Below are 22,313 nucleotides of genomic sequence, written 5' to 3' on the forward strand. Positions count from 1 at the left end.
CTGGGGGGGGGGGGGGAATTATCACCTTAGAAATCAGAACTCCTTGCATTTCTTTTCAGGTTTAAGACAGATTTTTGCAGCTACCGTATGACTGTAGTAAATTATGAGCCCTGAGAGGGTGAAACTCCTTAGGCTGTCGGTGGTAAATGGCATAAATATTCCTGACTCCGTATTAGAACAGTTGGGGGTTGCAGAGGCATGAAGATTCTTCTCAAGTACTTTTGGATTTTAATGTACTCTAGGGCATATATCTATTACTATCAACCTACTGTGTTTGAGAGAGAAGAAATTCTGGCAGTTAGTAGTGCAAAAAGCTTGGGAGAGCATCAGGTTTGCCTTTTGGGCTTTAATAAATTTTTGCAGTCTGAGTCTAGAACTACATCTATAGATCTTATAAGGACAGGGCATCAAGTAAGATACTTAATATTTTCAGCTTTTAACACTGCTGCAAATGATGACTAAAAAGGTCAGTGTTTGTTTTAAAAAAATAAATCTACTTGTTTTCTGCAGTTTTCTGTTGGCAGAAAACAGATTTTCTACATGTGCAAGTTGCACCTGTTCAGCTAGACCCTGTTTAGAAATTAGCTTTGCTCAATCTATGTTTATCCCTTGTATAACTACATTTCAAAGGATTTAAGATAATTTAGCTTCTAACTATGAAAATATATATAAAAAAAGAAAAAGCTAAACTATGAAAAATGAGCCTTAAATCTGATTTACAGTAGATTAATTAAATTAATTTGAAATTAAGCTTTTTTAGTAAATATGTTTTGTATTGATTATTCCAGAGTGCCTGGAAGAAATCTGTTTCAGTACTTAGATGACGGTTGGAAATCATAGTTTTAGTTATTTCTTTTACAGTGTAGGTAGTGGTACTTCCAGTTGTAACCAAACTGATAAATTCAGTGGAGCCATGATAAAAGATTGATTTGAAAGTTTATGTGTTCGCTTGGTTTTTGAACTAATAGACTAATGGTTGGAAAGTGGTGAAGGTCTGAAGTAATCAAGTCATTTAATCCATCAGCAAGCATGACAGATTCATACCCCTCAGTCCCAGATATGGGAGGTATTTTAAATATTTATGAGGAAGTGCATTGAAGTGTTACCATAAAAAGCCCCAAACCACTGTCAAACATGAGGAGGAAACACCTGTAGGTATCTTGACCAGTAACTTGTCTGCATCTGAAGTAGCCCAATTTTCTTCCAAGGCATACAACAAGATGACTGTAAATCTGCTAGGATGAATTCTCTTCTGATAGAGGGAAAAGTAGTTTTATTTACAGTATCCTTAGCAAAATGTAATTGTCGTGCTGTATTTTTACAGTCTTTTTTGATTCATGCAATTCTAGACTGTTGCTCTCGTTACAAATCTCTGCTATGTTTGCTGTCATCTTTGGTGAAGTAAAAAATAGTGTGGCATCAAAAATAGGTTCCCTGCAGCCATGGAATCTTGGCTCTCTGTTTCTGATTAATTACGCCATTATTACACGTTTTACATGACATTTATTATTGGGGCCCGATTCATTAGAACAGACATAGAATTTTTTACAGGGCTGGAGACAGGTTGTAAATTGTAGAGATGCCTGAGATTTGTTTAAGAAACAAGTGCCTAAAGTTAAACTCAGTCTATACTTCAATGAAAACATCTTGGTACATATCAGCTTTGGAAAATCAAATAACTTATTTGGGTACCTAAACAGGGACATGGAAATCTAACTGTTATAAGAACCCAGTAAAAAAAAAAAAAAAAAAAAATTGCCAGGTTTATTGATCTAAATGATAAAATAACACTTTAACAAATCTGATGTTAATTTTATTAGCATGAAAATATTTGCAGAGGCAGTTCAGAGTGTTTCACAGAGTGAAACGACTGTGAATCGCTATGGCAACAGTTTGTTTCACATCTTTCACTATGTGAAATTATTTAGTATGCAAGAGACTAACAAAAAGTCTCAGCAAATGTTTGTCTTGATGATAAAGAGCAACATATTCTTATCAGGCGATTACTGTGTCTTTCACAATATACAACTTTTGTCAGCATTAGAAATAGATAATGGACACAGGCAGTTTTTCTCCACAGATGGAGACACCAAGGGTTATGGGACACATCATTTTAGCTTAGACCTTAAACAAAAGGAAGGAGAGCTGTCAAGTTTGGATTTGTTTTTCCAGAGTTAGAGGTTATTCAAACTCATCTTAAATGGAAATAGAAATAGACCAAATGCTTTCACATTAATCATACCAAATAGCTAAACTTTAATTGGACTGGTTTCATTTCAAGTGAAACCAGTTTGTCAGTCACATGCATGGTGAAATCGCCCGTTTTGTGGAGGAAGAGGCTGTTAATCCATTCGGAAATATTTCAGTAGCAGCTGAGACCTACCTAAATGAGCTGTGTGCAGTATGTCTAGAACAGGGATATTAATAATGTTTGTAAGGTGAGGGAGCATTCAAAGGGAGGAGTGAGCACTGCAGCTAGTGAGGGAGCAGGGAGGGAGATTTGGCATGCAGCTGGGAGTTGTTTGTTAGCAGCGATTGCTTGAAAAGGAAAGACAAAGGAAGGTGCAGTTGGGGATGGTTCGTGATGATGGGTGATATGGGAGGTCATCTAGGAGGTTAATACTTTGAAAGGAAGGAAGTCACCACAACCAGACATGAGTCTCCTTGCTTGTAGAATCTGCGACTCTTAAAACACAGTCATTTATCTATGCATAGAGTTGAAAAGAGCCGACAGAATAATGCTTTGCACGGCTCTGTATCCCAAAAAACCCTCTTTTGTTCTTTTTGCAGTCCATTATTTTGATATTTTTTTCTAATGGATAGCTTGCAGGTAGAGCAGTGCTGCTCTGTGAAGCTTAGAGCACTTTTTCAACTGCACTATTACTTGGAAGATGCTTACATTCATCAGTTTAAGCCAGAGGAAAATGTTGGCAGTAAAAGCAAGAGAGAGCAAGCTGATTGTTTAAAAACTGACTAACATTTCTCCTTTTTTTTCCCCCCACTCTTTTTTGTTTTAGCATTACCAGAACCTTTGCATCAGGTAAAACAGAAAAAGTGATCTTTCAGGCACTTAAGGAATTAGGTCTTCCCAGTGGAAAGGTATTGAGTGATTTCGAGTAACTTTTTTGTATACTAATAAATTGATGAATCATTCACATTCATAGCTGTGACCTAAGTCATCTACATAACATAAAAACATGCCTATTGTTCATGAGTAACTTATTAATCACTGTAAATTGTTTTCTAAAACGAAAATGTAATTAAATCTGTATGACATAATGGTCCTTAAACCTCTCAGATGAGGTTTCTCTTCTGTAACAGACCACTTTTCATTCATTTATACAAAGCATATGAGCACAGCATATGTGCATAATACTTTGTGTTGTTGTATGCTATCCTCTCGGTTGCGGTTCTTGACTCCTCCTGCTCTTTGCTCCTGTCCATTGGAGAACTGCTGTCCAGCTCTGTCCCACTCGCAGGGGGAGCCCCTGCCAGCAGCCCCAGAGAACTTATGGCTGGTTACATGCATAGCTAGTTGTTTCAGCTTTACTCCCTGCCCAGTCTCCCTTCTATCATTTTTGGAGACTCCAGCCCTTGCTTAGTTCTTGGCCTGACTGCAGGAAGCACCTGGTGAAAGCTCCTGCAGTGCTGGTCTTGTTCGGAGGAGGAGATGATACTAAATGTGTTAGCCATGTGTTCCCTCCCTCATGGAAATTTTGCCTGCCCCTGTATGAGAGCTGCTTTGCTTTTTAAAACCTTTGCACCAAACTTGGAACTTTTTCTCGTTGTTCCTTGGCTTCAGTATAAATACCTTGAAGTTTGTACACTATTTTGCATTCTGGGATTTTTAAGCTTCAGAAGAAAAATAAAGACTGTTTTCCAGTTTCTGCATTTATGTAGAATCAATGTTGCTGTGAGGTCAGAATATAAGCACATCAAACAGGTCTGTGATTAAAGATGAAATTAAGAACTGTATTCAGAAAATACACAAATAGGTGAACGATACTAGGGAAAGAGCTAAAACAGTTCTTGGTTGCTTTTCTAACACAAGATACGCTATTGGGAAAAAGAACATATAAGTTCTCTTTTACTGCATAAATGTATCTTTGCATTTTGTTGCAGAATGATGAAATTGAGCCTGCAGCATTTACTTATGAGAAATTTTATGAGCTCACCCAAAAGATATGTCCCCGAACTGACATAGAGGATCTGTTTAAGAAGATGTAAGTTCAAATTTAATATAATCTTGCTTTAAACTCATTTTGCTGCGGTTTTAGTCCATATCTAATAGTGGCAGAACACTGTAAAGAATATCTAACCTTGAATCCTAGTAGCATCAGCAGTATTTTAAGAGAAACTCAAGTCTATGGTTTTTTCCCCTTCCTTGCCTCTCAGTTGTTAATGTAAAAGTTCACTCTGTAATTTAGAGCAACTTTTACATCAGTTAGAGAAAGCTTTTTTTTTTTTTTTTTTTTTTTTTTAATTTGCCTTGGCTTTACTAACTACTGTAATTTTAACTTGCTCCTTTAGGTGATTAACACAGTTATGTGAACTAACGAAATTAAACAAGAAATTTGAAGTTTTAAAAGTTTCTTCAGTCAATTTATTCTCAGCTTGAGTACTTACATGTTGTTTTATGAAGTGATGCTTGTTATGCTATAGGAAGTATGGGAGATATACTGTGCCAAACATAGACAGTTAGTATGTTTTCTGTGACTGTTCATTTTGAGATTATAGAGCTACTTGAAGTAGAAAAGTAGGTTTTGAAAGTATCAACAATGTCAACATGTAAATCATACCTACTGTAGCATCGTATATGAAAACTTATGTTCTCTAATAAATTTCTTTTCAGCAATGGAGACAAAACTGATTATTTAACGGTAGACCAATTAGTGAGCTTTCTAAATGAAGTAAGCTTTTTCATACATTAACTACCATACAAGTCTGTCTGCAGTGGCTTGCTTCTTCCAGTCTTTCCATTGCATGAATCATGCCATTATTTGCTATGCTTTTGATCTGCTGATCTTTCCATTATGGTAATGTCCAGGTGCAAAAATCAGCTTCAACCTTGTATGTCGTGCTTTCTACATGTTGGCTTTGCAGATTGCATCTGTTTGATAACTTGCTGCTGTGTTGTGTGTTGTGTGTGTTTTATACATTTTATACTGTTACATTCAATGCAGTTCCAACTAAAATATATCCAATTTTTTATTATAAGCAATTTAACTCTAGGTCACTAAATATATTTGCTAAACCTTTTGAGTAATAAGTCAGCTTTTATAAACAATGGTTTGATTCTTCTCGACAGTATTATTTCAATCTATGACAAATGTAAGAGCTAAGAGGATATTTTAAGAGTTTGTATATGTTTTTTAACATAGTGTGTGTGCAGAATAAGAGGAAATATTTTTATTGCTGTATTTCCAGAATACAGTTTTTGGCAAGAGTATTTAGTATTTCTTAAAAACATCATAAGTGTGTAAAGTAGTTCAATAAACAATGAGGGGTTGGGGTTTTTTCTATTCCTAAAGCACAGTAAGTTATAGAAGACTGACTCATTCAGAATTGCAACAAATATACTATGTAGATTTGACAAGAATGTACACATGGAAAATAAATGCGTTCTACTTGTACCAGTAGAGTCTTCTGATCTGGAACATGAATAGCTACTTTACCTCTCTGTATGATCTTTTAGGGACTGAGTGCATTACCAAAAATATCTCTGTCTAAAATTTATTTTACTAGTTAAAAATCTATTTTATATATTTTTATAAATATTATAAATATAAATATTATATATCTCTCCAAATATATGTCTCTATGAAATATATTTATATTTTATAAATATAAAATATAAATATATTTTATAGAGAGATGTATCTGATTCTGCAATGTGAAGATTCAAGCTGTAAGTTCCCCATATATCAAATTTAGAATATAATTTTCAGTAGGGAATTCATGCCTTACTCTTCATCAAACCTGAATTACATGTAGAAAGGATATTTAAAAAGAAAAGATAGTGAGAAGATTAACAACCTCAGGACTAATGGTTACATATTTGGGGCCTTAGTTCGTACCCACACAGTTCCCTCTACTAGCAAATTGGATCACATGCTCAATCTTACTGCTGTGAGATGTTCTTTTGTCACTATTTAGAAAACTCAGTGTCTAAATGTTTTCAGGACTGAGATCATAGCTAAGCCATGTGATTCTTTGCTTCTTCACTGAAGGGAGAAAGGATAATGTTGTGATTTAAATTATAAATTATTCCATTAAATACCTCAGCCCCCCAATTTACTTCTAGTGATAGATACACTTCACTGCTTGAAGCACACAGCCCTGTCCTCACCTTGAACCATATTAGCCTCTGATTGTTTTTTTAATTAATCCTCATTTTCCAGTAAATTACTATTTTTTCATTATTTTAAAATTAATCTCTCTCATTGTTTTTGTTTAAAATGTGTTTCCTTGAAGCCCAGATTTCTGAAGAATACCTGCCAGCAACTGTAAGAAGTTCCTGGCTATCTCCAGTAACTGGTTAAAAATGTAAAATGGAATTGTTGTGCTCTCGGCTTTGTATTGTTTCAGCAGTTCTTTTTACAGAAGTAGAAGCTTTAGTTTATGGGCAGTATTGGAGAAAGATACATCTTGTTGGTTATATTCTTATTGACACTACAAATTTTGCAGTTTGAAATCCTGTTGTTGGCCCCCTTAGTTGGTGATCACAGCTGGGAAAAATTAGTCACATGGTTTTACAGAGCAGGACATTCACTCTGATGACTGAAACTAATGCCTCCTTTCTCTGTGCTGGAGGTCTTTTGGTCTCCAAATAGCATTTAAAGTTTTGGTCATGATTTGAAAGGCACTAAATGACCCAGAATCTCCCTCCTGAAGTGATCATTTCTGTCCCCTTGACAGCTGGCCAACACTGCAATTAGCAATGATGTTTAATGCTGGAAAATATAAAAATATTATCATTGTATAGGAGAGGGGAGTTACTTGTCAGAGCAGTTCTTTCTGAGCGTCTTTAACCTAAATTATTTTGAATTCAGTAACCTCCAAGGCATGCTGCAGAAGCTCTAAGCATGAGGATATGTTATTGGGTATGAGAGGAGAGTTAGCTGCTTTCCTGGAGTTTTTCCAAACTGCTGTCTGTATTTGACTTAATGCTGCTGGCTGACAGCCGATTTCATTGTGTATCAGTATGAAAGCTTCTGGGAAGTTTTTAGAAATTTAATTATCGTCAAGCACCGAATATTTTGTCTAGGTCTTCTCTTTTTAAAGTCAAATTTTGAAAAAAGAAAACATAGAAAAAGAGCTGAGATCACTACTATTGAGATTTGCTCCTGCCATTCATTTGCAGCAATAAATTAATAAGCCAAGTAACTGTCAAAATGGAAATTCAGTAGTCTGACCAGGATTCATCCTTTCTCCTGGAAAGGAGGTATGAGGAGATCCTTTTCTATGCCCCTCTTTTCTGCTGCCACCCCTCTTTCCTGCTTCCTTGTTCTTCCTCCCTCCCTTCCACTCACTTTCTCGCTCATCCTCCCTCCTTCCCACTCGCTCGCTAGCTTTATCTGCCTCCGTTTCTCATCTCCACAGGAGGACACCCTTCTTACCACTGCACAGGACAAATTCAAGGGGGAAAACTGGTTTTGCCACAATGTTAACTGCTGTGCATCTCAGTTTGTATCCATTCAGAGAGGAGACTAGAGGCCAGTTTGGAGAGGCTGAGTGATCTTTCTCTCTCTGCAGAACCATACAGGCATTCTTTCTCCCCGTGCTTCTAGATGTTTCACCCTCATATGGTTAAGAATGTCTAGTGTAAGGGTGTCCTGTCTAATACAGTAACTAGAATGCAACCAATCAAATCAAACGCAACCTTGTTGGACAAACACAGTTAGTCCTGGGGCATGTTGTCTTTCTAGATGAAACTAGGTTTAGTTTTGGTCAGTTTTTGTGTTACAACTTTCCCTGGGCCAACAAGCTCAGTAGTACAGAACATCTCGCCAAAGAGACACTAGTAAGCTTTCTTCCTTTTTTTAAGGAAGTTGTCAGTTTTGCTTTGGTTTTTTATACTAAATAAACATAAATACATGCTTTTATTCAAATGGCAAATTGATAATGAGTGATCATTGCTGCAAGAATATTTTGGTCTTAGCTCGTTTCAATAACTCTGGGACTCTTTCTCAAGAGGAGACTTTTTGCTTTATCCCATTTATTTTCTTCTGTTTGGTTATGACTCACTGTAGAAGAAAGAGACTGGGGGGAAGAGACTTTTCTTAAGTTAAGAACCTTCCCTAGTATTTCTTACAATTTTTTTGAAGTGGTGTATTGTCACTAATGGTATAAAGCTTGTAATTTGTCACAGTAGACTGTACTGTTGCATGCCAGTGTTGTGTTGCTGTTGTGTGCTGCTTAGCAAGTTATGTCCTGCATCCATCTGCTCTTATATCATATTTCATCTGAGTTTTACTTAGATATCCAGACAGCCAATCTGTAGTGAATGAAACTGCTATATTTTAGATGCTGCAGACTCTCAGTAGCATTACTTGAAAGATCCCTCCTTAGCTGCATGATTAAATTGGCATTGGTTGTAATTTCTTCAAATTAATCAAGCACATGCACCACTGTATTGGTTGTAAGAGAGGAGATCTAGTGCTTATTTTTGATTGGCTATTTCTTTTGTAACAAAAAAAAAATCAAAAAGTTTACGCATGAGGAATTACAGCAAATGCTGATAGTGCTGTTCCAAGCCATATCAACACCATCCTGTCCACTCCAAATTATTGATCACCAATATGAGGATGGCCTGTTACATTTTTTTAATTCTGCTTAAACTAAAGCCTGAAAACTGTGCACCTACTGGGGTAAAAGAGTGTTTTCACATTCATATTTCTTTCTTTATGTTTTATTGCATCTGCTTACATGCCACTACTCCGTTCAATTATGTTTTAAATTTTCTTTTAATGGAGAATCAGGCACACAGTGTGCAGCTCTAATCCAGCATGAAGAAAAACAAAAGTTATGCAGCACACCATGAAGTGAAAACTTAAAAACTCTTTGAGTTTTAGTAGTGTATTAGAAGTCACTGCTAAATTGTATCTAAATATTACATATATTCCAAAATCCTAACATCATAAATTACTTTGAATTAAAGAGATTATATTGTGAAGCTCTTTTAAATTGTACATATTTCTTCTAAGAACCTACACTTTTTTTGAATAGTTAATAACAGAATGTTTCCATGATTCACAAATAATCATCAGTAGTTGCATATTTCTAAATTTGAGTTTCAAATTCTGTATTTATAGTATAGCTTTATTTTGCTTCTAATTTTTACTTTAGCTGTAGATATTGAAGACAATACATTTTTGCAGAGGTGATTACAGTCCAGTCTGTCAGTTTACATGACCTACAAAAAAGATTAGGAAGAAAGAGAATTTACAAAGAGAGAGATTTAGCTTTTTATTGTCAACATTTCATTTGCACGTATGCCATGTGCGGTCATTATTTTCATGAACAAGGAAGAGTAAGGCTGGTTATACAATTGCACTGGATTTGTTTTTTGAAATATTTTTATAATCAGTCTGCCTAGGTTTCCTATGAAAGATAAGGTTCGTTTTCTGCCTAAAGCTAAACTTACTGTTGAATAGTCTGTAAGCTTTAGGGATCTTTGGTTTGTTTGTGGGTTTTTTGTTTTGGTTTGGTTTTTGTTTTTTTTTAAATGTCCACTTCTTTCTTTCTCATCTGCAGTAATGAAATGCTCTTGGATGATAGCCATGCACTGTATTGTTTTGCTGAATTCCCTTGTTTTCTAACCTTAGCATCAACGAGATCCTCGGCTCAATGAAATTTTATTTCCCTTTTATGACACAAAAAGAGCAATGCAGATAATTGAGACATATGAGCCAGATGAAGACTTGAAGAGTAAAGGTAAATGTGGGAGGGAATTCAGTATTCACTGGTTTTAGGCATTTGGGGAATTTGTTCCAAAGCATCAAAACTTTTAAAAGGGAACTTACAGTTCTTGTGGTCAGGAGGCAAGCACTTGTCTGGCCACTCAGTGAACTAGATCAGCAAACTGATCTGCTGAAAAATATCTGCCCCTCAGAATCAGTGATTTTTTAGGATTATTTCCCTGATCCAGGTTATAGTGTGGCTACAAAGACAGCCATCCTGATATGAACTGGGGGAGGCTACAATCGAGCAAATAGGAAACAACATGGAGGTTAGCAACAAGGCAACATACATGTGGCTGGGGCCAAGGTCTAAGAGAGACTGCAAAGGTGTATAGATACTGTGTGAAAAAGAAAATTAAAAATTAAAAAAATTACCATGTGCGCCATTGAATTTGCATCCACCTTCTTATCTGTATAGTGCTTGAGGGCAGCAGCCTTGCTTAGAACAGGGTATTTTATGTGGGTACATTGAAAAAATGTTCTTTCTGAAACAAGAAGACTGCAGGAAGTGTCTCTTAAGTTGTTCTTGGACTGATGGTGTCCTGAGCCACTATGGGTCTTGGAGGTGTCAGTGGTTGAACTTAGCTCCCAGTTCTTATCCATTCTGCTGAAATAGCTGTGTTGGGATCAGTTGTGCAAATCAAAATATTGCTATCCCCATCTGTCCTCCCTCCCCCTTTGCTGGAAATCGTTGTAGCATGCAGAGGAGGAGCTTTGCACAGCCATAGACCTTCGGGATCCTAACAGGAATCTGCTTGCCTAAAGAATAAGGTATCAAGTAGCTTTACACATCCGCTGTTGCTGCCCCTGCAAGGGGGAAGGATGCGCAAAGTAGACAAGAGAAGGAGGGAATATCTTAAATTGCTTCAGTAAAGCCCGAGGCAGTTCTGCTCTGTGCTGCAGCATTGTTGGTTCCTCTGTGTGCCTTTATGTTGTTTTATGACCACAGGTGTTGACACCAGCAACGCCTTCCACAGCAACGCCTGCCCCTTTTAATTTTCTGGGCCAGCGGTTAGGAAGAGTTTACTGTTGTCTTCCTCAGTCCTAAGGAATAAAACTTAAGGAATAAGCTTAAGGAATCCTTCTGTAACTGGATGTGTAGCTTTCACCATTCCGTATAGTACTTTAGTCCTTTTGACCAAACTGCTAGAGGAGGAGCTTGTAATGTATATGCTACTCCAGATGCTATGTTGTATGCTGAGTTAATAGATTGCTCTCTTGGTTCTGTGAAAACATGGACTTCTCAGGACTCACCTTGGGAGAAGAGGGGATATTTCTTGTCTAGGAGTCATTTATAACTGTTATGAGGGTTTTCCACTCATGAGCAGTGTAGCTTATTTCTCTTTCTCTCTATGTGAAATAGAATTCTCCAAGTTTTAATTACTTGATTTTAAAGGCACTCGTGATTCCTCTTGATGCCAGTGTATTTTACATATTTTCCAAAATGAGGAAGGTGTACTAACATAGCTGCCAACTGTTTAGGGTGGAACATGTAAAAACGAGTTCTATGAAGGAGGAAATTAATCTAGAACTGGAAAAAAATGTTCAGTAATTCTCAAGGAAGAGGATTTTGCAAGCACCAAGCTGTAGCAAGGGAATGGATATTGGCGTACTATTTTAGCCAGTAATTGAATCTTGGCTAATTATTTTGCTTCTTTGTTTGATTTATATTCCTAACAGGCTTTAAGTAAATGTGCAGGGACAGGGTTATGGAGAATAACAGAACAGCAGCAGTGTTCTTCCATGGATCATTTACATTGATGGAGATTTTATCCCAATGCAATCAGCAGGATAGAGATATGATTTCATATAACATGTTGAACCTTAGTGTTTAAAGAAGACAAGAATTTGTCTCAGCAGTGGCTGTTCTCTGCAGTCTCTTTCCCCTTCTTAGATATAACTTTGCTGTTGAGCAAAGTAATTAAGATCAATTAAGAAACAAGGTTGATGCACACCAAGGCAGCACCAATAAGCAACTGACTCTTCCTCAGTTATATTTCAGTAACAGAGGGAGTAGGTAAAGCGGAACAAGTTAATGCTGGGCAGTTTAGTAACCTGAGCCTGCTCAGGAGCACTACAGAAGCAAATTCTTCCACCTGGTGAGTGCATGTCAAAAATATGAGGCTGGTCTGTTGAGCACTTAGAGCACTGTGAAGTCTCTGAGGTCTCAGCCATTCTTTGTCTAGAATCCCTGCTCAGCTGTGACTTTTTTCCACTAGATGATATACTAGAAGTGCGTATCACCTGTGATATTTTGTGCTGCTGCTTATAAGTTCTCAGTGATCAACAAAATAAAAACATTCTTAAATTTGAAAATTCCATTTTACCCCCTTTTATCCTCTTCCAAAACCTGGAATCAGCTGAGAGGATTTGAATAAGGCGTTCCAGAACAGTTCACCTCTGGCTGACACCAAGGACAGTAGAGGACTTTTTCAGAAAGCGAGGAGCAGAATGAAAAGTGGGATTATTGGAGGTCTCTGTGGAAGAGGACAGTTGTCTTAAACAAAATGAAAATAGGACTGCTGAAGCCTGTGTCTTAACAATAGCTAAGTGTTCAGATGTGACTTTAAGGAAAGCAATCTCCAAATTAGTTCCAGATTACCACTGTCTGCAGTGACTCTGTGAGTAATCCCTTCTTCCCTACCCCATATAATTTTCCAGTCTCTTGGCCACTTTAAAACTGATAATTGTAGTACTGATTATTCTTACTTTGTTTTCACTAAAATCTATCCCTCATTTTTTTATATATTTTTATACTTTCTGAAGCATATAACAGCAGAGAAGAGAAAGGTGTTATGAATTCTGTCCCCTGAATTACTGTATGTCCCATGTTCATTGTAGAAAATGGCTTGCTTTTCATTATAAAGGAATAAATGTGTATTACAAAGAGTAAACTTGAAGGTATATTAGATATTCCTAGTGCTTTGCAAATGAATACATGCAAATGTCTTCCAGTGCATCTCTGCTTGTTTTTGTCGGTGGAGAAGAGTCTCTGCATGTGCTGCAAGCTGATCAACAGTGATGTAGCATGGCCAGGGCAGGACTACATATGAAAGAAGGGAGAAGGGTAACGTAGAAGATTGATACATGCAAGCTCACAATTTCTGGCTCATAAAGTCCAGGAACCCAGAGTTGCTGGGAGTATTCTGAGGAGATGTCAACTGCTTATTTGCCACCTTCACATCTTCTTGATGCTTTAGGTCTAGTAATGGTGAATGCTGAACATAGGATATTGAACTAGGTGGGCACCTGATTTTTTTTCTTAATCTGGGAACACAGTGGCAGATTTCGCACCAGCAACACAGTTACTGGTCAGTTTGGAGAAAGGCAGAGCTTCAGTTTGCTTCCAAAAGCCTGTGTAGACATAGCTTTTGTTCCTGCTCTACAAGTTTGATTTCTGCCCGCTATAAACTTCTACTAGTAATTTACCATGCTTTCTTCTTCATTCTAGGTGTTATATCGAGTGATGGGTTTTGCAGATACTTGATGTCAGATGAAAATGCCCCAGTTTTCCTAGACCGTTTGGAATTATATCAAGAAATGGATCATCCTTTGGCTCATTATTTCATCAGTTCCTCTCACAATACATACTTAACAGGCAGACAGTTTGGTGGCAAGTCTTCAGTGGAGATGTACAGACAAGTGCTTTTGGCTGGATGCAGGTTGGAAGCAGGACATAACAGCCTTTAATATTTGTGAATCTAATACTTTAAAGCTAAATAATACACCTTGGTGGTGATGTATTGCATAATCGAATGTGTAAATATGTTAGTGTGGTAAATGAAAATATGCATGTTTTACAGAAAATGTTGAAAGGCAGTGGAATGTAGAAATTGATGTCAGGAAAGCGTTTGTGAGAAGGATAGAAGTTTGATCTGAAAATGACAACTGAGAAATTTCAAAGGGCTTTCTGCTTTGTAATTAAGAAGTTTATATGTAAATGAGAATCAGTTTACAATTTCCTACTTAATTTCTTGATATTCTGGAATGTGTCACAGTTAACTGCATAAGAGAATAAATTAGAAGAGTGTTACAATGCTAAAAACATTATTGTTCAAGTGTAAGCATATTGATACATACATATTATATTTAAAGTAGTATACTCAAACTTATAAAAGCAGTCTGAAACTACACATGTGCAGCTCAAAAGGAATTCTGTGATGCCCAAAACTGCTTTGGAACTTAATGCTCTGAACTTCACTGCTCAGAACGTGTCTTGAGTAGCTTCCCTGTACTGAAACAATAGGGAAGCTGACGTCCTTTTTCTTGGGTCTGTAGGTGCGTTGAGCTGGACTGTTGGGATGGCAAAGGTGAAGATCAGGAACCAATAATAACGCATGGAAAAGCAATGTGTACAGATATTCTTTTCAAGGTAAATGCCTGACCTCTGCACTTGGAAGTAAGCTTGTAGAACCCCTGCACAGGAATCCACAGAGGGCACCATTCCCTCCTCAGCACCCAGGTGCTGCTCCCTTGTGACAGACTAACAGATTGTACAGACATGGTTTCTTGTCCCCAGATCTTGAGGTTCATTTCTGACTTGCATCATACACCCCCTGTGATACGTCTGCCTTTCCACAGAAACAGCAAGAAGCAGGCTGGCTTCTTTTACCCCATATTTTCATATCCTGTGGCTATGCACCACAGAATAAATATTTTTTCAATTGTCTGAGAAGTTCCTTAGCTGTGGAAAAATCCTGAAGATGCAGGAGTTATTCTGGGAGCAGAAATTCTCCCTGGCAAGATAAGATGGCAGCAGATCCAGGGGGAGCATTGATAGGTTCTGGGTGAAGCTGCCATCACTGCTGCATGTGCCTCTTGACACCTCCTTGTGCTGAGTCCAGGTTGTGGGGGGATAGAGAAGAACGAGCATATGGTTTCATCTAGTTCTGGCTTCACTTTGCACATTTGAGACTCAGCTCTGTGTTTCTCCGGGTGGGGTGGAGAAGAAAAAAATCTCTTTCATTATCATTGTAATTTGATCTGTTCTAATTTGAATCCTATTATTGCATTTTATAGGATGTAATTCAAGCCATTAAGGAAACGGCATTTGTTACGTCAGAGTATCCTGTCATTCTTTCATTTGAAAATCACTGCAGGTATATAGTGCCCATTTATTTATTTTTGTTTTTACAGTGCAATGCATGAGAGAGATAATACAGCTCAGAAATACTGTAATTTGAGTGTACTTGAATGTCACTTGGAGGAGACTGTACTTTAATATACTAGTCAATCTTTATCTAGCTTAATAATGGCAATATTTTTATCTGTGGTAAAGCTGTGAAATATATTTGGATGTTCCATTAACTGTGTGGGATTCAGTTAATCTGCTTTTTTTGTCTTACTAAATTCATCTATGTCAGATAATAGACTTTTATTGACAGTGTAATTACAGTAAAGTAATACTTCTCAGTTGAGAGAAACTGGGCAGTATATAAATTGGGAAGTCTACATTACTTAGTATTATTCTGGTTTGCTGAGTAATAGTGATTTATTTATTTTTTTATATATTTAAAAATGAACCAATGTCATCTTTTCCAGCAAATACCAACAGTACAAGATGTCAAAATACTGTGAAGATCTTTTTGGAGATCTCCTGTTGAAGCAACCTCTAGAAACACATCCAGTATGTTATATTCTGTTATTCTTCTTTTTTTTTTTTTTTTTAAGAAATGATAAACTGGGAACGTACCACCTATAGTGCTGTTCACTGCCAGTCCTGTGCTTTCAAAAATGACTAATGATTTTGGGTGTCTATGCTTTTTTGGTACAAACTTGTCCTTATCTGATATGTTTAATCTTTTCTGTACAGGGCTCTGGCAAACAGCCTGGGGAAATCCATCCCCTTGATGTGGGATATATCAGCACCTACATAAAATACACCACATACATTGTATTTGCAGGTCATACATAACTGAAATTGCCAGTCGCTGTTGAAGACCAATTAATTATAAATTGCATGGTCTCGGCTGAGGAAACCTCTTCTTTCAGCTGCACTTTGCATGCTTCATGCTTCAGACCAGGTCCTGCAGTCTAGGTGGCCCCCACTACTGCATTAAGAATTCAATTAAGCACTAAGATTTCCCTGCAGTCTCATTTGGACTATCAAGTGCACTGTAATCTGCACGCACTTCACTCTCCTGCATGGCAGGAGATAATAACAGACACTCCTTCACAAACACAATATTTGAGAATTTAATAGCTTGTTACCCAGTGCTTGCAGCTACTCCTCCAGGCCTTCCTTGCTCTCCTGAGCACTGTGCTCACTGTCTGCCAGCAGCCACCCAAAGCCTGCAGATGCTCTTTAGTGCTGTGGGGGACCATGACAAAGAGAACTCTGTCTTAACTTTTGGCTCCTGACCATGTGACGCCAGCAAAGGGGACTCCTGGCATTATCATCTCTAGAGCTAGGCTTTTCTTGGCTTTCCTTGCATGCCACAGGGACAGCAACACACAAGGCGTGGTGAACAGCAGGTTGTTGCCCTGAAAAGTGCATCCCAGAGAACTAAATCTTTAGTGTTCCCCTGTAATGTATGTAACGGCTTGCCACATTCCTCACAAATGACAACTTCCAGCAGCTTTCAGGGAAGCCTAAAATAGAGCTGACCAAAGGCTGCCATGCTGCTACCTCAGGGCCCAGTATTTAGCCTCAGCTGCCTGTGCTCTGCAGCACTACTGAGCCTCCTGCATTTTGTGTCCATTCCTCCTCATGGGTTTGTCAGTCCCCATCTGCTCACAGAGCAAATGTTGCAGAGGTGGCAAGAGAAGCCTGAAACGTGTATTTTACAAGTGCTGGGTTTCTGGTACCCCGACTCGTTGAAGGAGGAGGGCAGGCTTGAGAGACATGCCACTGGCTGAAGCAGATTTGGTTATAAATAAACAAATGGGCATCCAACTATGCCCTTGCTTGGGGATGCGGACTGGCATCTGGAAGCCTGGGGATAAATGAGCTCTGCGGCACTGACATCTAGTGGAATTACAACCCAAGTGCTTTTAGGAACAATTGTAGTTTTCTCTTCATCCAACACACTGAAACTCCTACGACTGAGCTAGCTGGGGGTTGTGGATAATCATTCCCCTCCTGCAAGGAGGTTTGCACCGTTATTGTTGGGTTGGGTTGATTTGGGGTTTTCTGATGGGTTCTTATTTGTTACTTCTGCTGCTTTTATTTGCTTTCAAGTCGTGGTGCTTTGTTCTTTTGTTTCTTCATCTTGAATATTGCTTCTGCATAGCTCAGAGTTGGATTTAAGGTTAAGAATATCTGAGTATTTCTTCTAAGAATTTTTACTAGTCCTGGAAATACCTTCTGCTCCTGTATCACTTATGGTTCACTGGAAACCACAGTCTATTATACCAGCAACTCCCTGTATAATATTCTTAGCAAGCCTGAGGTGGAGGGGGTGCTAATTATCAGTGTGATGGGGCTTAACTCAAAGGATTTTTGTACTTTATTCTCAATAATATTTTTTTTCCTTCTGCAAATGGGAATAAACCTTTTTAGTAACACTTCCTTGTGTATGTGAAACTAGTAATTTGCCTTTCACAAATTCTGAAGATGTGACCCTGTAGCCCTACTACAGGGCTCACTACAGTCCTCACTACCTAGCTAAGGACTGGGTAGTTTTCCATTACCAGCGCCAGCCTATTTCTACTCTGTAAGTATCTGTGGGCTGCCCCACTTGCATTATTACAGCTTGAAGGGATCATAAAAGGTGACTTATTTAGAGATCAAATGATAATGGGCTAAACTGCGACTTGGGCTGTGTGTGAGCCACAGGGAGCGAGGGGAGGTAGGAAGTCCTCTGATGAAGAGTTGCAGGTCACATCCATGCCCATTGCTAGACAGGAGAGAGGGGGAGATGTTTTGACCAGTGCAGCTGAGGATGACATAGGCTGGAGACTAATGTGCTGGTTTCAGCCAACAACATTTACCTGAGCACAGCTTTCCCATGGGATAGGGAAGAAGCAGAGGAGACAATAATTACAGTCATGCTACTCCCAGGGTTATGTCTGAGGTGGCACTGCTTGTTTACTGCCCCTTACCATTGTTGTCCTAAAATTAAAATACCAAATAGGGGTGTAGAGAGGCCAAATAGCTGTTGTTGAGCCTTTTCTTTAAATTATTTTACAGCTTGATACAGGTAAAGCCTTACCTTCTCCTAATGACCTCAAAAGGAAGATTCTCATAAAGAATAAAAGGCTGAAACCTGAAGTAGAAAAAAGTAAGTAAAGCTTGTCAAGTATTAAATTAAATAAAAACCCAGATTGATACAAATCGACTTTGTTACTAAATTTTTTTGTACTAATTGCTTGTACTTTAGTGTTGGAAAAACATGACTTACATGTAAATGACATTTTATTTGCCCTTGTGTTTCGTGTGAGTGCCAGAGTCTAGGCCTTGATACCAGCATGTAGCATAGGCATAGATAGACCTAGAAATGTAATCCTGGGACTTCTATCAGATTGCTGGTTGAGCTAAAATATGACACAGATAAAAGCTCTTGCAAATTGTGCCTACACTTGTATGTTTGCATTTCTGTATTTTTCCAGGATAAGCGTAAAATGAAATGGAATTTCAAATTGCTCTTCCTGCTATTGTTGCTGCTTCTGATATTTATCTTCTTTCAGTAACAATAATGTCACTATATTAGTTTCCAATATGTCTGTAGTGATAAACCCTGGTCCTTCTCCATTCAAAGATAAGCACACAGACCTTCCACTGACTTCAGTCATACATGATTGTGTTCATACTGTCTTAACTGAAATGCACAAGGGAACGCAGTTGAAAATCCAAGCACTTTGCCTTTACTTACATAGATCAAGCACCAAAAAGATATCTGTCTGTTTACTCTTTTAAGAAGTAATATGCTTGCTTCAAAGGCCTTTGAAGTCTGTGGAATGTTTTTCTGAACTTCACTGAGATTTGGATACAGCCCTTACTGACCACTTTTCAGATGTAACAGTAATATGTCTAATGATGCTCTTACTCTGTAAAATTTTATTGCTCACGAAAACTTAATCTTAGAGAGCCCATTAAATAAAAGTAGCTCTTGGGATCAGAGAATCATTTATGATTGTTCTCATGTATTCCTTTATGCTACAAACTGTTCATGTCATGACTAATTTATTTTTATTTTTCTTATTAACAGAACAGCTTGACGCTCTGAAAAAAATGATGGAGGCTGGGGAGACTGCTGCTCCTGTAAATATCCTAGAGGATGATAACGAAGAAGAAATAGAAAGTGGTGAGGATTTCATAGAGAAGGGCTCTCAGACATTGCCTGTGGTAAATCAGTAGGCTGGCGTGAGCAGTTAGTATGCACATTACCTACATGCCCACAGTCTCTAGCAGCAGCAGTAAGTCTGGACTCAGTGCAGGACCATTTATACAGCCCTCCAGCTTTATCGTCTTATCTCAGATATATACCACAGCTGCTCCTGCCTCTGCGTCACGCTGTGGCAGGAATGTGAGCTCTGTGGTGGTGCTAGTGGTAATTTTAACTTCCACTTACTATTCAGAAGTCATACTAGAGCAGCAACCAAGTCAGATTTTTACTCTCTGTGTGCGTGTGCGTGAGACTGGAAACCTGTGACCTTTGCTTTGAAAACAGATTCTGTCACTTTTTAATGCTTCTGTCAACATCAGATTGGATTGTTGCATTATACTTTATAAGGATAAAATGAGGGATAGGATTTTTCTTGCCAAACTTCAGATAACTTCAGTGTAAACAAACATCTAGATCGGAGTCAGTGATGTGGAATGTGATTATGGCCAACAGAGAAAAATAGACATATCTAGGGTGTGATTCACCTTGTCTGTTTTAAATGTCCACCTTCAGAAGAGGTAAATCATGCATTGCCTGCAAGTGTCTGAACCAAGGTGCTGGCCTGTGACCCTTGTCATGCTGGACATCCCAGGACAGCCTAGCCTTGGACCTCCTACCTACTTGATAATTTTTTTTTTTTAACTAGCACAAAGTCACTGCTGTTGCAGTCAGTAGAGGTCCTCGTGCAAGATACTCTTTGTGATCCAAATATTGATATCAGTCCTTGCAATACTAAAAAAGACTGAAGTACAAGGTTTTTTTTGGAGAGGCCTCTCAGTATCTTTCTTCAGGTGATCATGGAGCACAGAGGAGGTTCTGGTTTTCTGCAGGCTGATTTCCAGTGAAATGGTTATTTCTAATGGTGCTCTTACTGTGCTGTTATTAATTATACGCTAGACTACCAAGAAGCTCAAATAAGTATTTTCTAAAATTATTGTTTAAATCCATATGAATGATGTGATTAATGGTTTTGTAAGTACACTGTGTTCTAATGGTAAATCACCTTAAAAGCTAAAGGAATATTATTCCCTTTAGTAGGGGCACATAAGGAGACAATGCACATGAGAAGCCTGGACACCAGCAACTTTTTACATCTTTATTTCAAGAACTGTCTTCATTTCTTGTTATTTCATCAAGCCTGTTGTTTTGTTTTTTTTTTTTTTATTTTACACTTTTGCTAAACAAATTACTGATTCCTTCAAAAGTACAGTAAATAAGATTTCTCTTACTAACCATGTCAAAGCTGTAAGAATCTCAGTCCTTAGCTGTAATTCATTACTAATGCTTGGAAATCTAATACCCTGGGGTTTATTACTGTTTTAAAAAAATGCCAAAACCAAACCTTGTATATTCAACTGTCATTTGTTTCATGTCTTACAGAAAACGAGCAGTCTGTGGTTTTTACACTGATCCCTTTTATTTTCTTTGCAGCTGACCAGGAAGAAGAAGCTCATCCAGAGTACAAATTTGGAAGTGACCTTACTGTAGATGATTACAGTCAAAAAGAAGCTGTTGCCATCAGTGTCAAAAAGGTGGGATTGCTTCTTAAATATATTTGTTTGGAAGCTTTCTGTAGAGGTGAGTGTAAAAGACACTCTTGTTTTGTGGAAGCATCATAGCAGATGTTGTCAGAAGAGTCAAACCTGAGATCCTCACCAGATTCCTAACCTTTAGGTTCATGAGAAGACAAAATTTTGGAGCCAGATATACTCTCCGCTTGTTCAGGTAGAATACTCATCGAGGAAACAGAATCAATATGTAGGGAAACAGTATACCAGCAGAGGATTTGATCAAAAATACTAATTAAGGGCATCAAGCAGTTTCCTACTCCTGCCTCTGATATTTTACTTTGCATCTCAGTTGCAGAGCTGTAATATGAGGTGGAATATGAGCTTCCTTGCTCAGCAATGTTTGTTTGCAAGCCTGCATCCTGTGTCTTCATTACAGGGATGCTCTGGGTCATTTTTTATTGTGAACTCTTAGCATAGATTCTCCCTTCCACCTGCAGAAGTGAAGGCAAAATAGGATGATTGTTCCCCAGTGGGGTAGTATTGCAGTGGGGCTATACCAGAGAGCCAGATGGCAGGCAGGGTAAGAGTCCCCTTTATTCTACTCATACCTGATTTAGTACAGTTTATCAGTCTGTGCTCAGTAACTCGAATATTACTTGACAATAATTAGATACAGAATATTGGAATCCAAAACTAAGTCTGCTCTGACATTGAAGGCATTGTTGTTGCTTGCTACAGGAAAAAAAATGCACATGTGAGTGCTAAGATACCTTATCAGATCATGCTCCTCTGTTAATTGAGTAGTTTGGCCACCACTTCTCTCCTGTCTGTCTACCTTTGGATCTTATTCCAGGTAGAAGTATAGGTATGGAAAGTCTTTCATAGCAGAGTTTACCCTTGGCAGTATGTCTCTAGCAGTATCACCAAGACATCAGACTTGTCTTCTTGGTATCTCTTCAAGTCAACATCTTTGCTTCTTTGGGACTTCAATGAATCTTTTTGCTGAATCATTGTTTAACTTCTTTTCTGTAGGGCTGATTTCACTTACTAAGTCCTTAACTACCTGAGTGTTTTGGGGTTTGGGTTTTTTTGGTTTTTTTTTATTGGGGGTGGGTGGTGGTGGTGGTTTTTTTGTTGTTTTTTTCCAGATTAGTCACTTCACTCATCCTCAGCGTATGCCCTTGGGTAACTTCTCTACTTCTTTGCTGATCAGTGACTCGATCTTTATTCTTTGGGAATGTACATTCAGTGCCAAGTCAACATTTATCTGTCTTAACATTCTCAGTAGTGGCAGCTTGTAACTGAAGGCAGACAACAGACTGTCCCATGGCAAATAACATCTTGAGACAGGCCTTTTCCAAATTTGGGTATTTACAGCACACAGTTTACAGCAGTCTTAACCCCTAGCTTTTCAGAGCCTGGGCAGTTTCATATTCGGATAAGATGATCTTCTGTGTTGTCAGAGTGTGTCATTCATTCTTCTTTGAAACTTCCTGTCCCCAGCATCTAGTTGA

At 38.2% G+C, this 22,313-nt stretch overlaps 1 protein-coding gene across 11 annotated transcripts in view; it reads left to right on the plus strand.

Moving 5' to 3' along the window:
• The window catches only part of PLCB4 (phospholipase C beta 4), a 199,978-nt gene that overhangs the window by 123,394 nt on the left and 54,271 nt on the right, over positions 1-22,313 (plus strand). For all 11 annotated transcript variants that reach the window (XM_026845082.1, XM_026845083.1, XM_026845084.1 and 8 more), the window contains 11 exons: positions 3,018-3,099; positions 4,123-4,223; positions 4,853-4,910; positions 9,828-9,936; positions 13,414-13,624; positions 14,241-14,334; positions 14,982-15,061; positions 15,504-15,588; positions 18,094-18,184; positions 19,112-19,207; positions 20,720-20,820. In XM_026845082.1, coding sequence (XP_026700883.1) covers positions 3,018-3,099; positions 4,123-4,223; positions 4,853-4,910; positions 9,828-9,936; positions 13,414-13,624; positions 14,241-14,334; positions 14,982-15,061; positions 15,504-15,588; positions 18,094-18,184; positions 19,112-19,207; positions 20,720-20,820 — 1,108 coding nt within the window. The remainder of the gene's footprint in view (positions 1-3,017; positions 3,100-4,122; positions 4,224-4,852; positions 4,911-9,827; positions 9,937-13,413; positions 13,625-14,240; positions 14,335-14,981; positions 15,062-15,503; positions 15,589-18,093; positions 18,185-19,111; positions 19,208-20,719; positions 20,821-22,313) is intronic.

The sequence above is a fragment of the Athene cunicularia genome, assembly GCF_003259725.1.
Source record: "Athene cunicularia isolate RWA chromosome 3 unlocalized genomic scaffold, athCun1 chr3_part1, whole genome shotgun sequence".
Classification (NCBI taxonomy): Eukaryota; Metazoa; Chordata; class Aves; order Strigiformes; family Strigidae; genus Athene; species Athene cunicularia.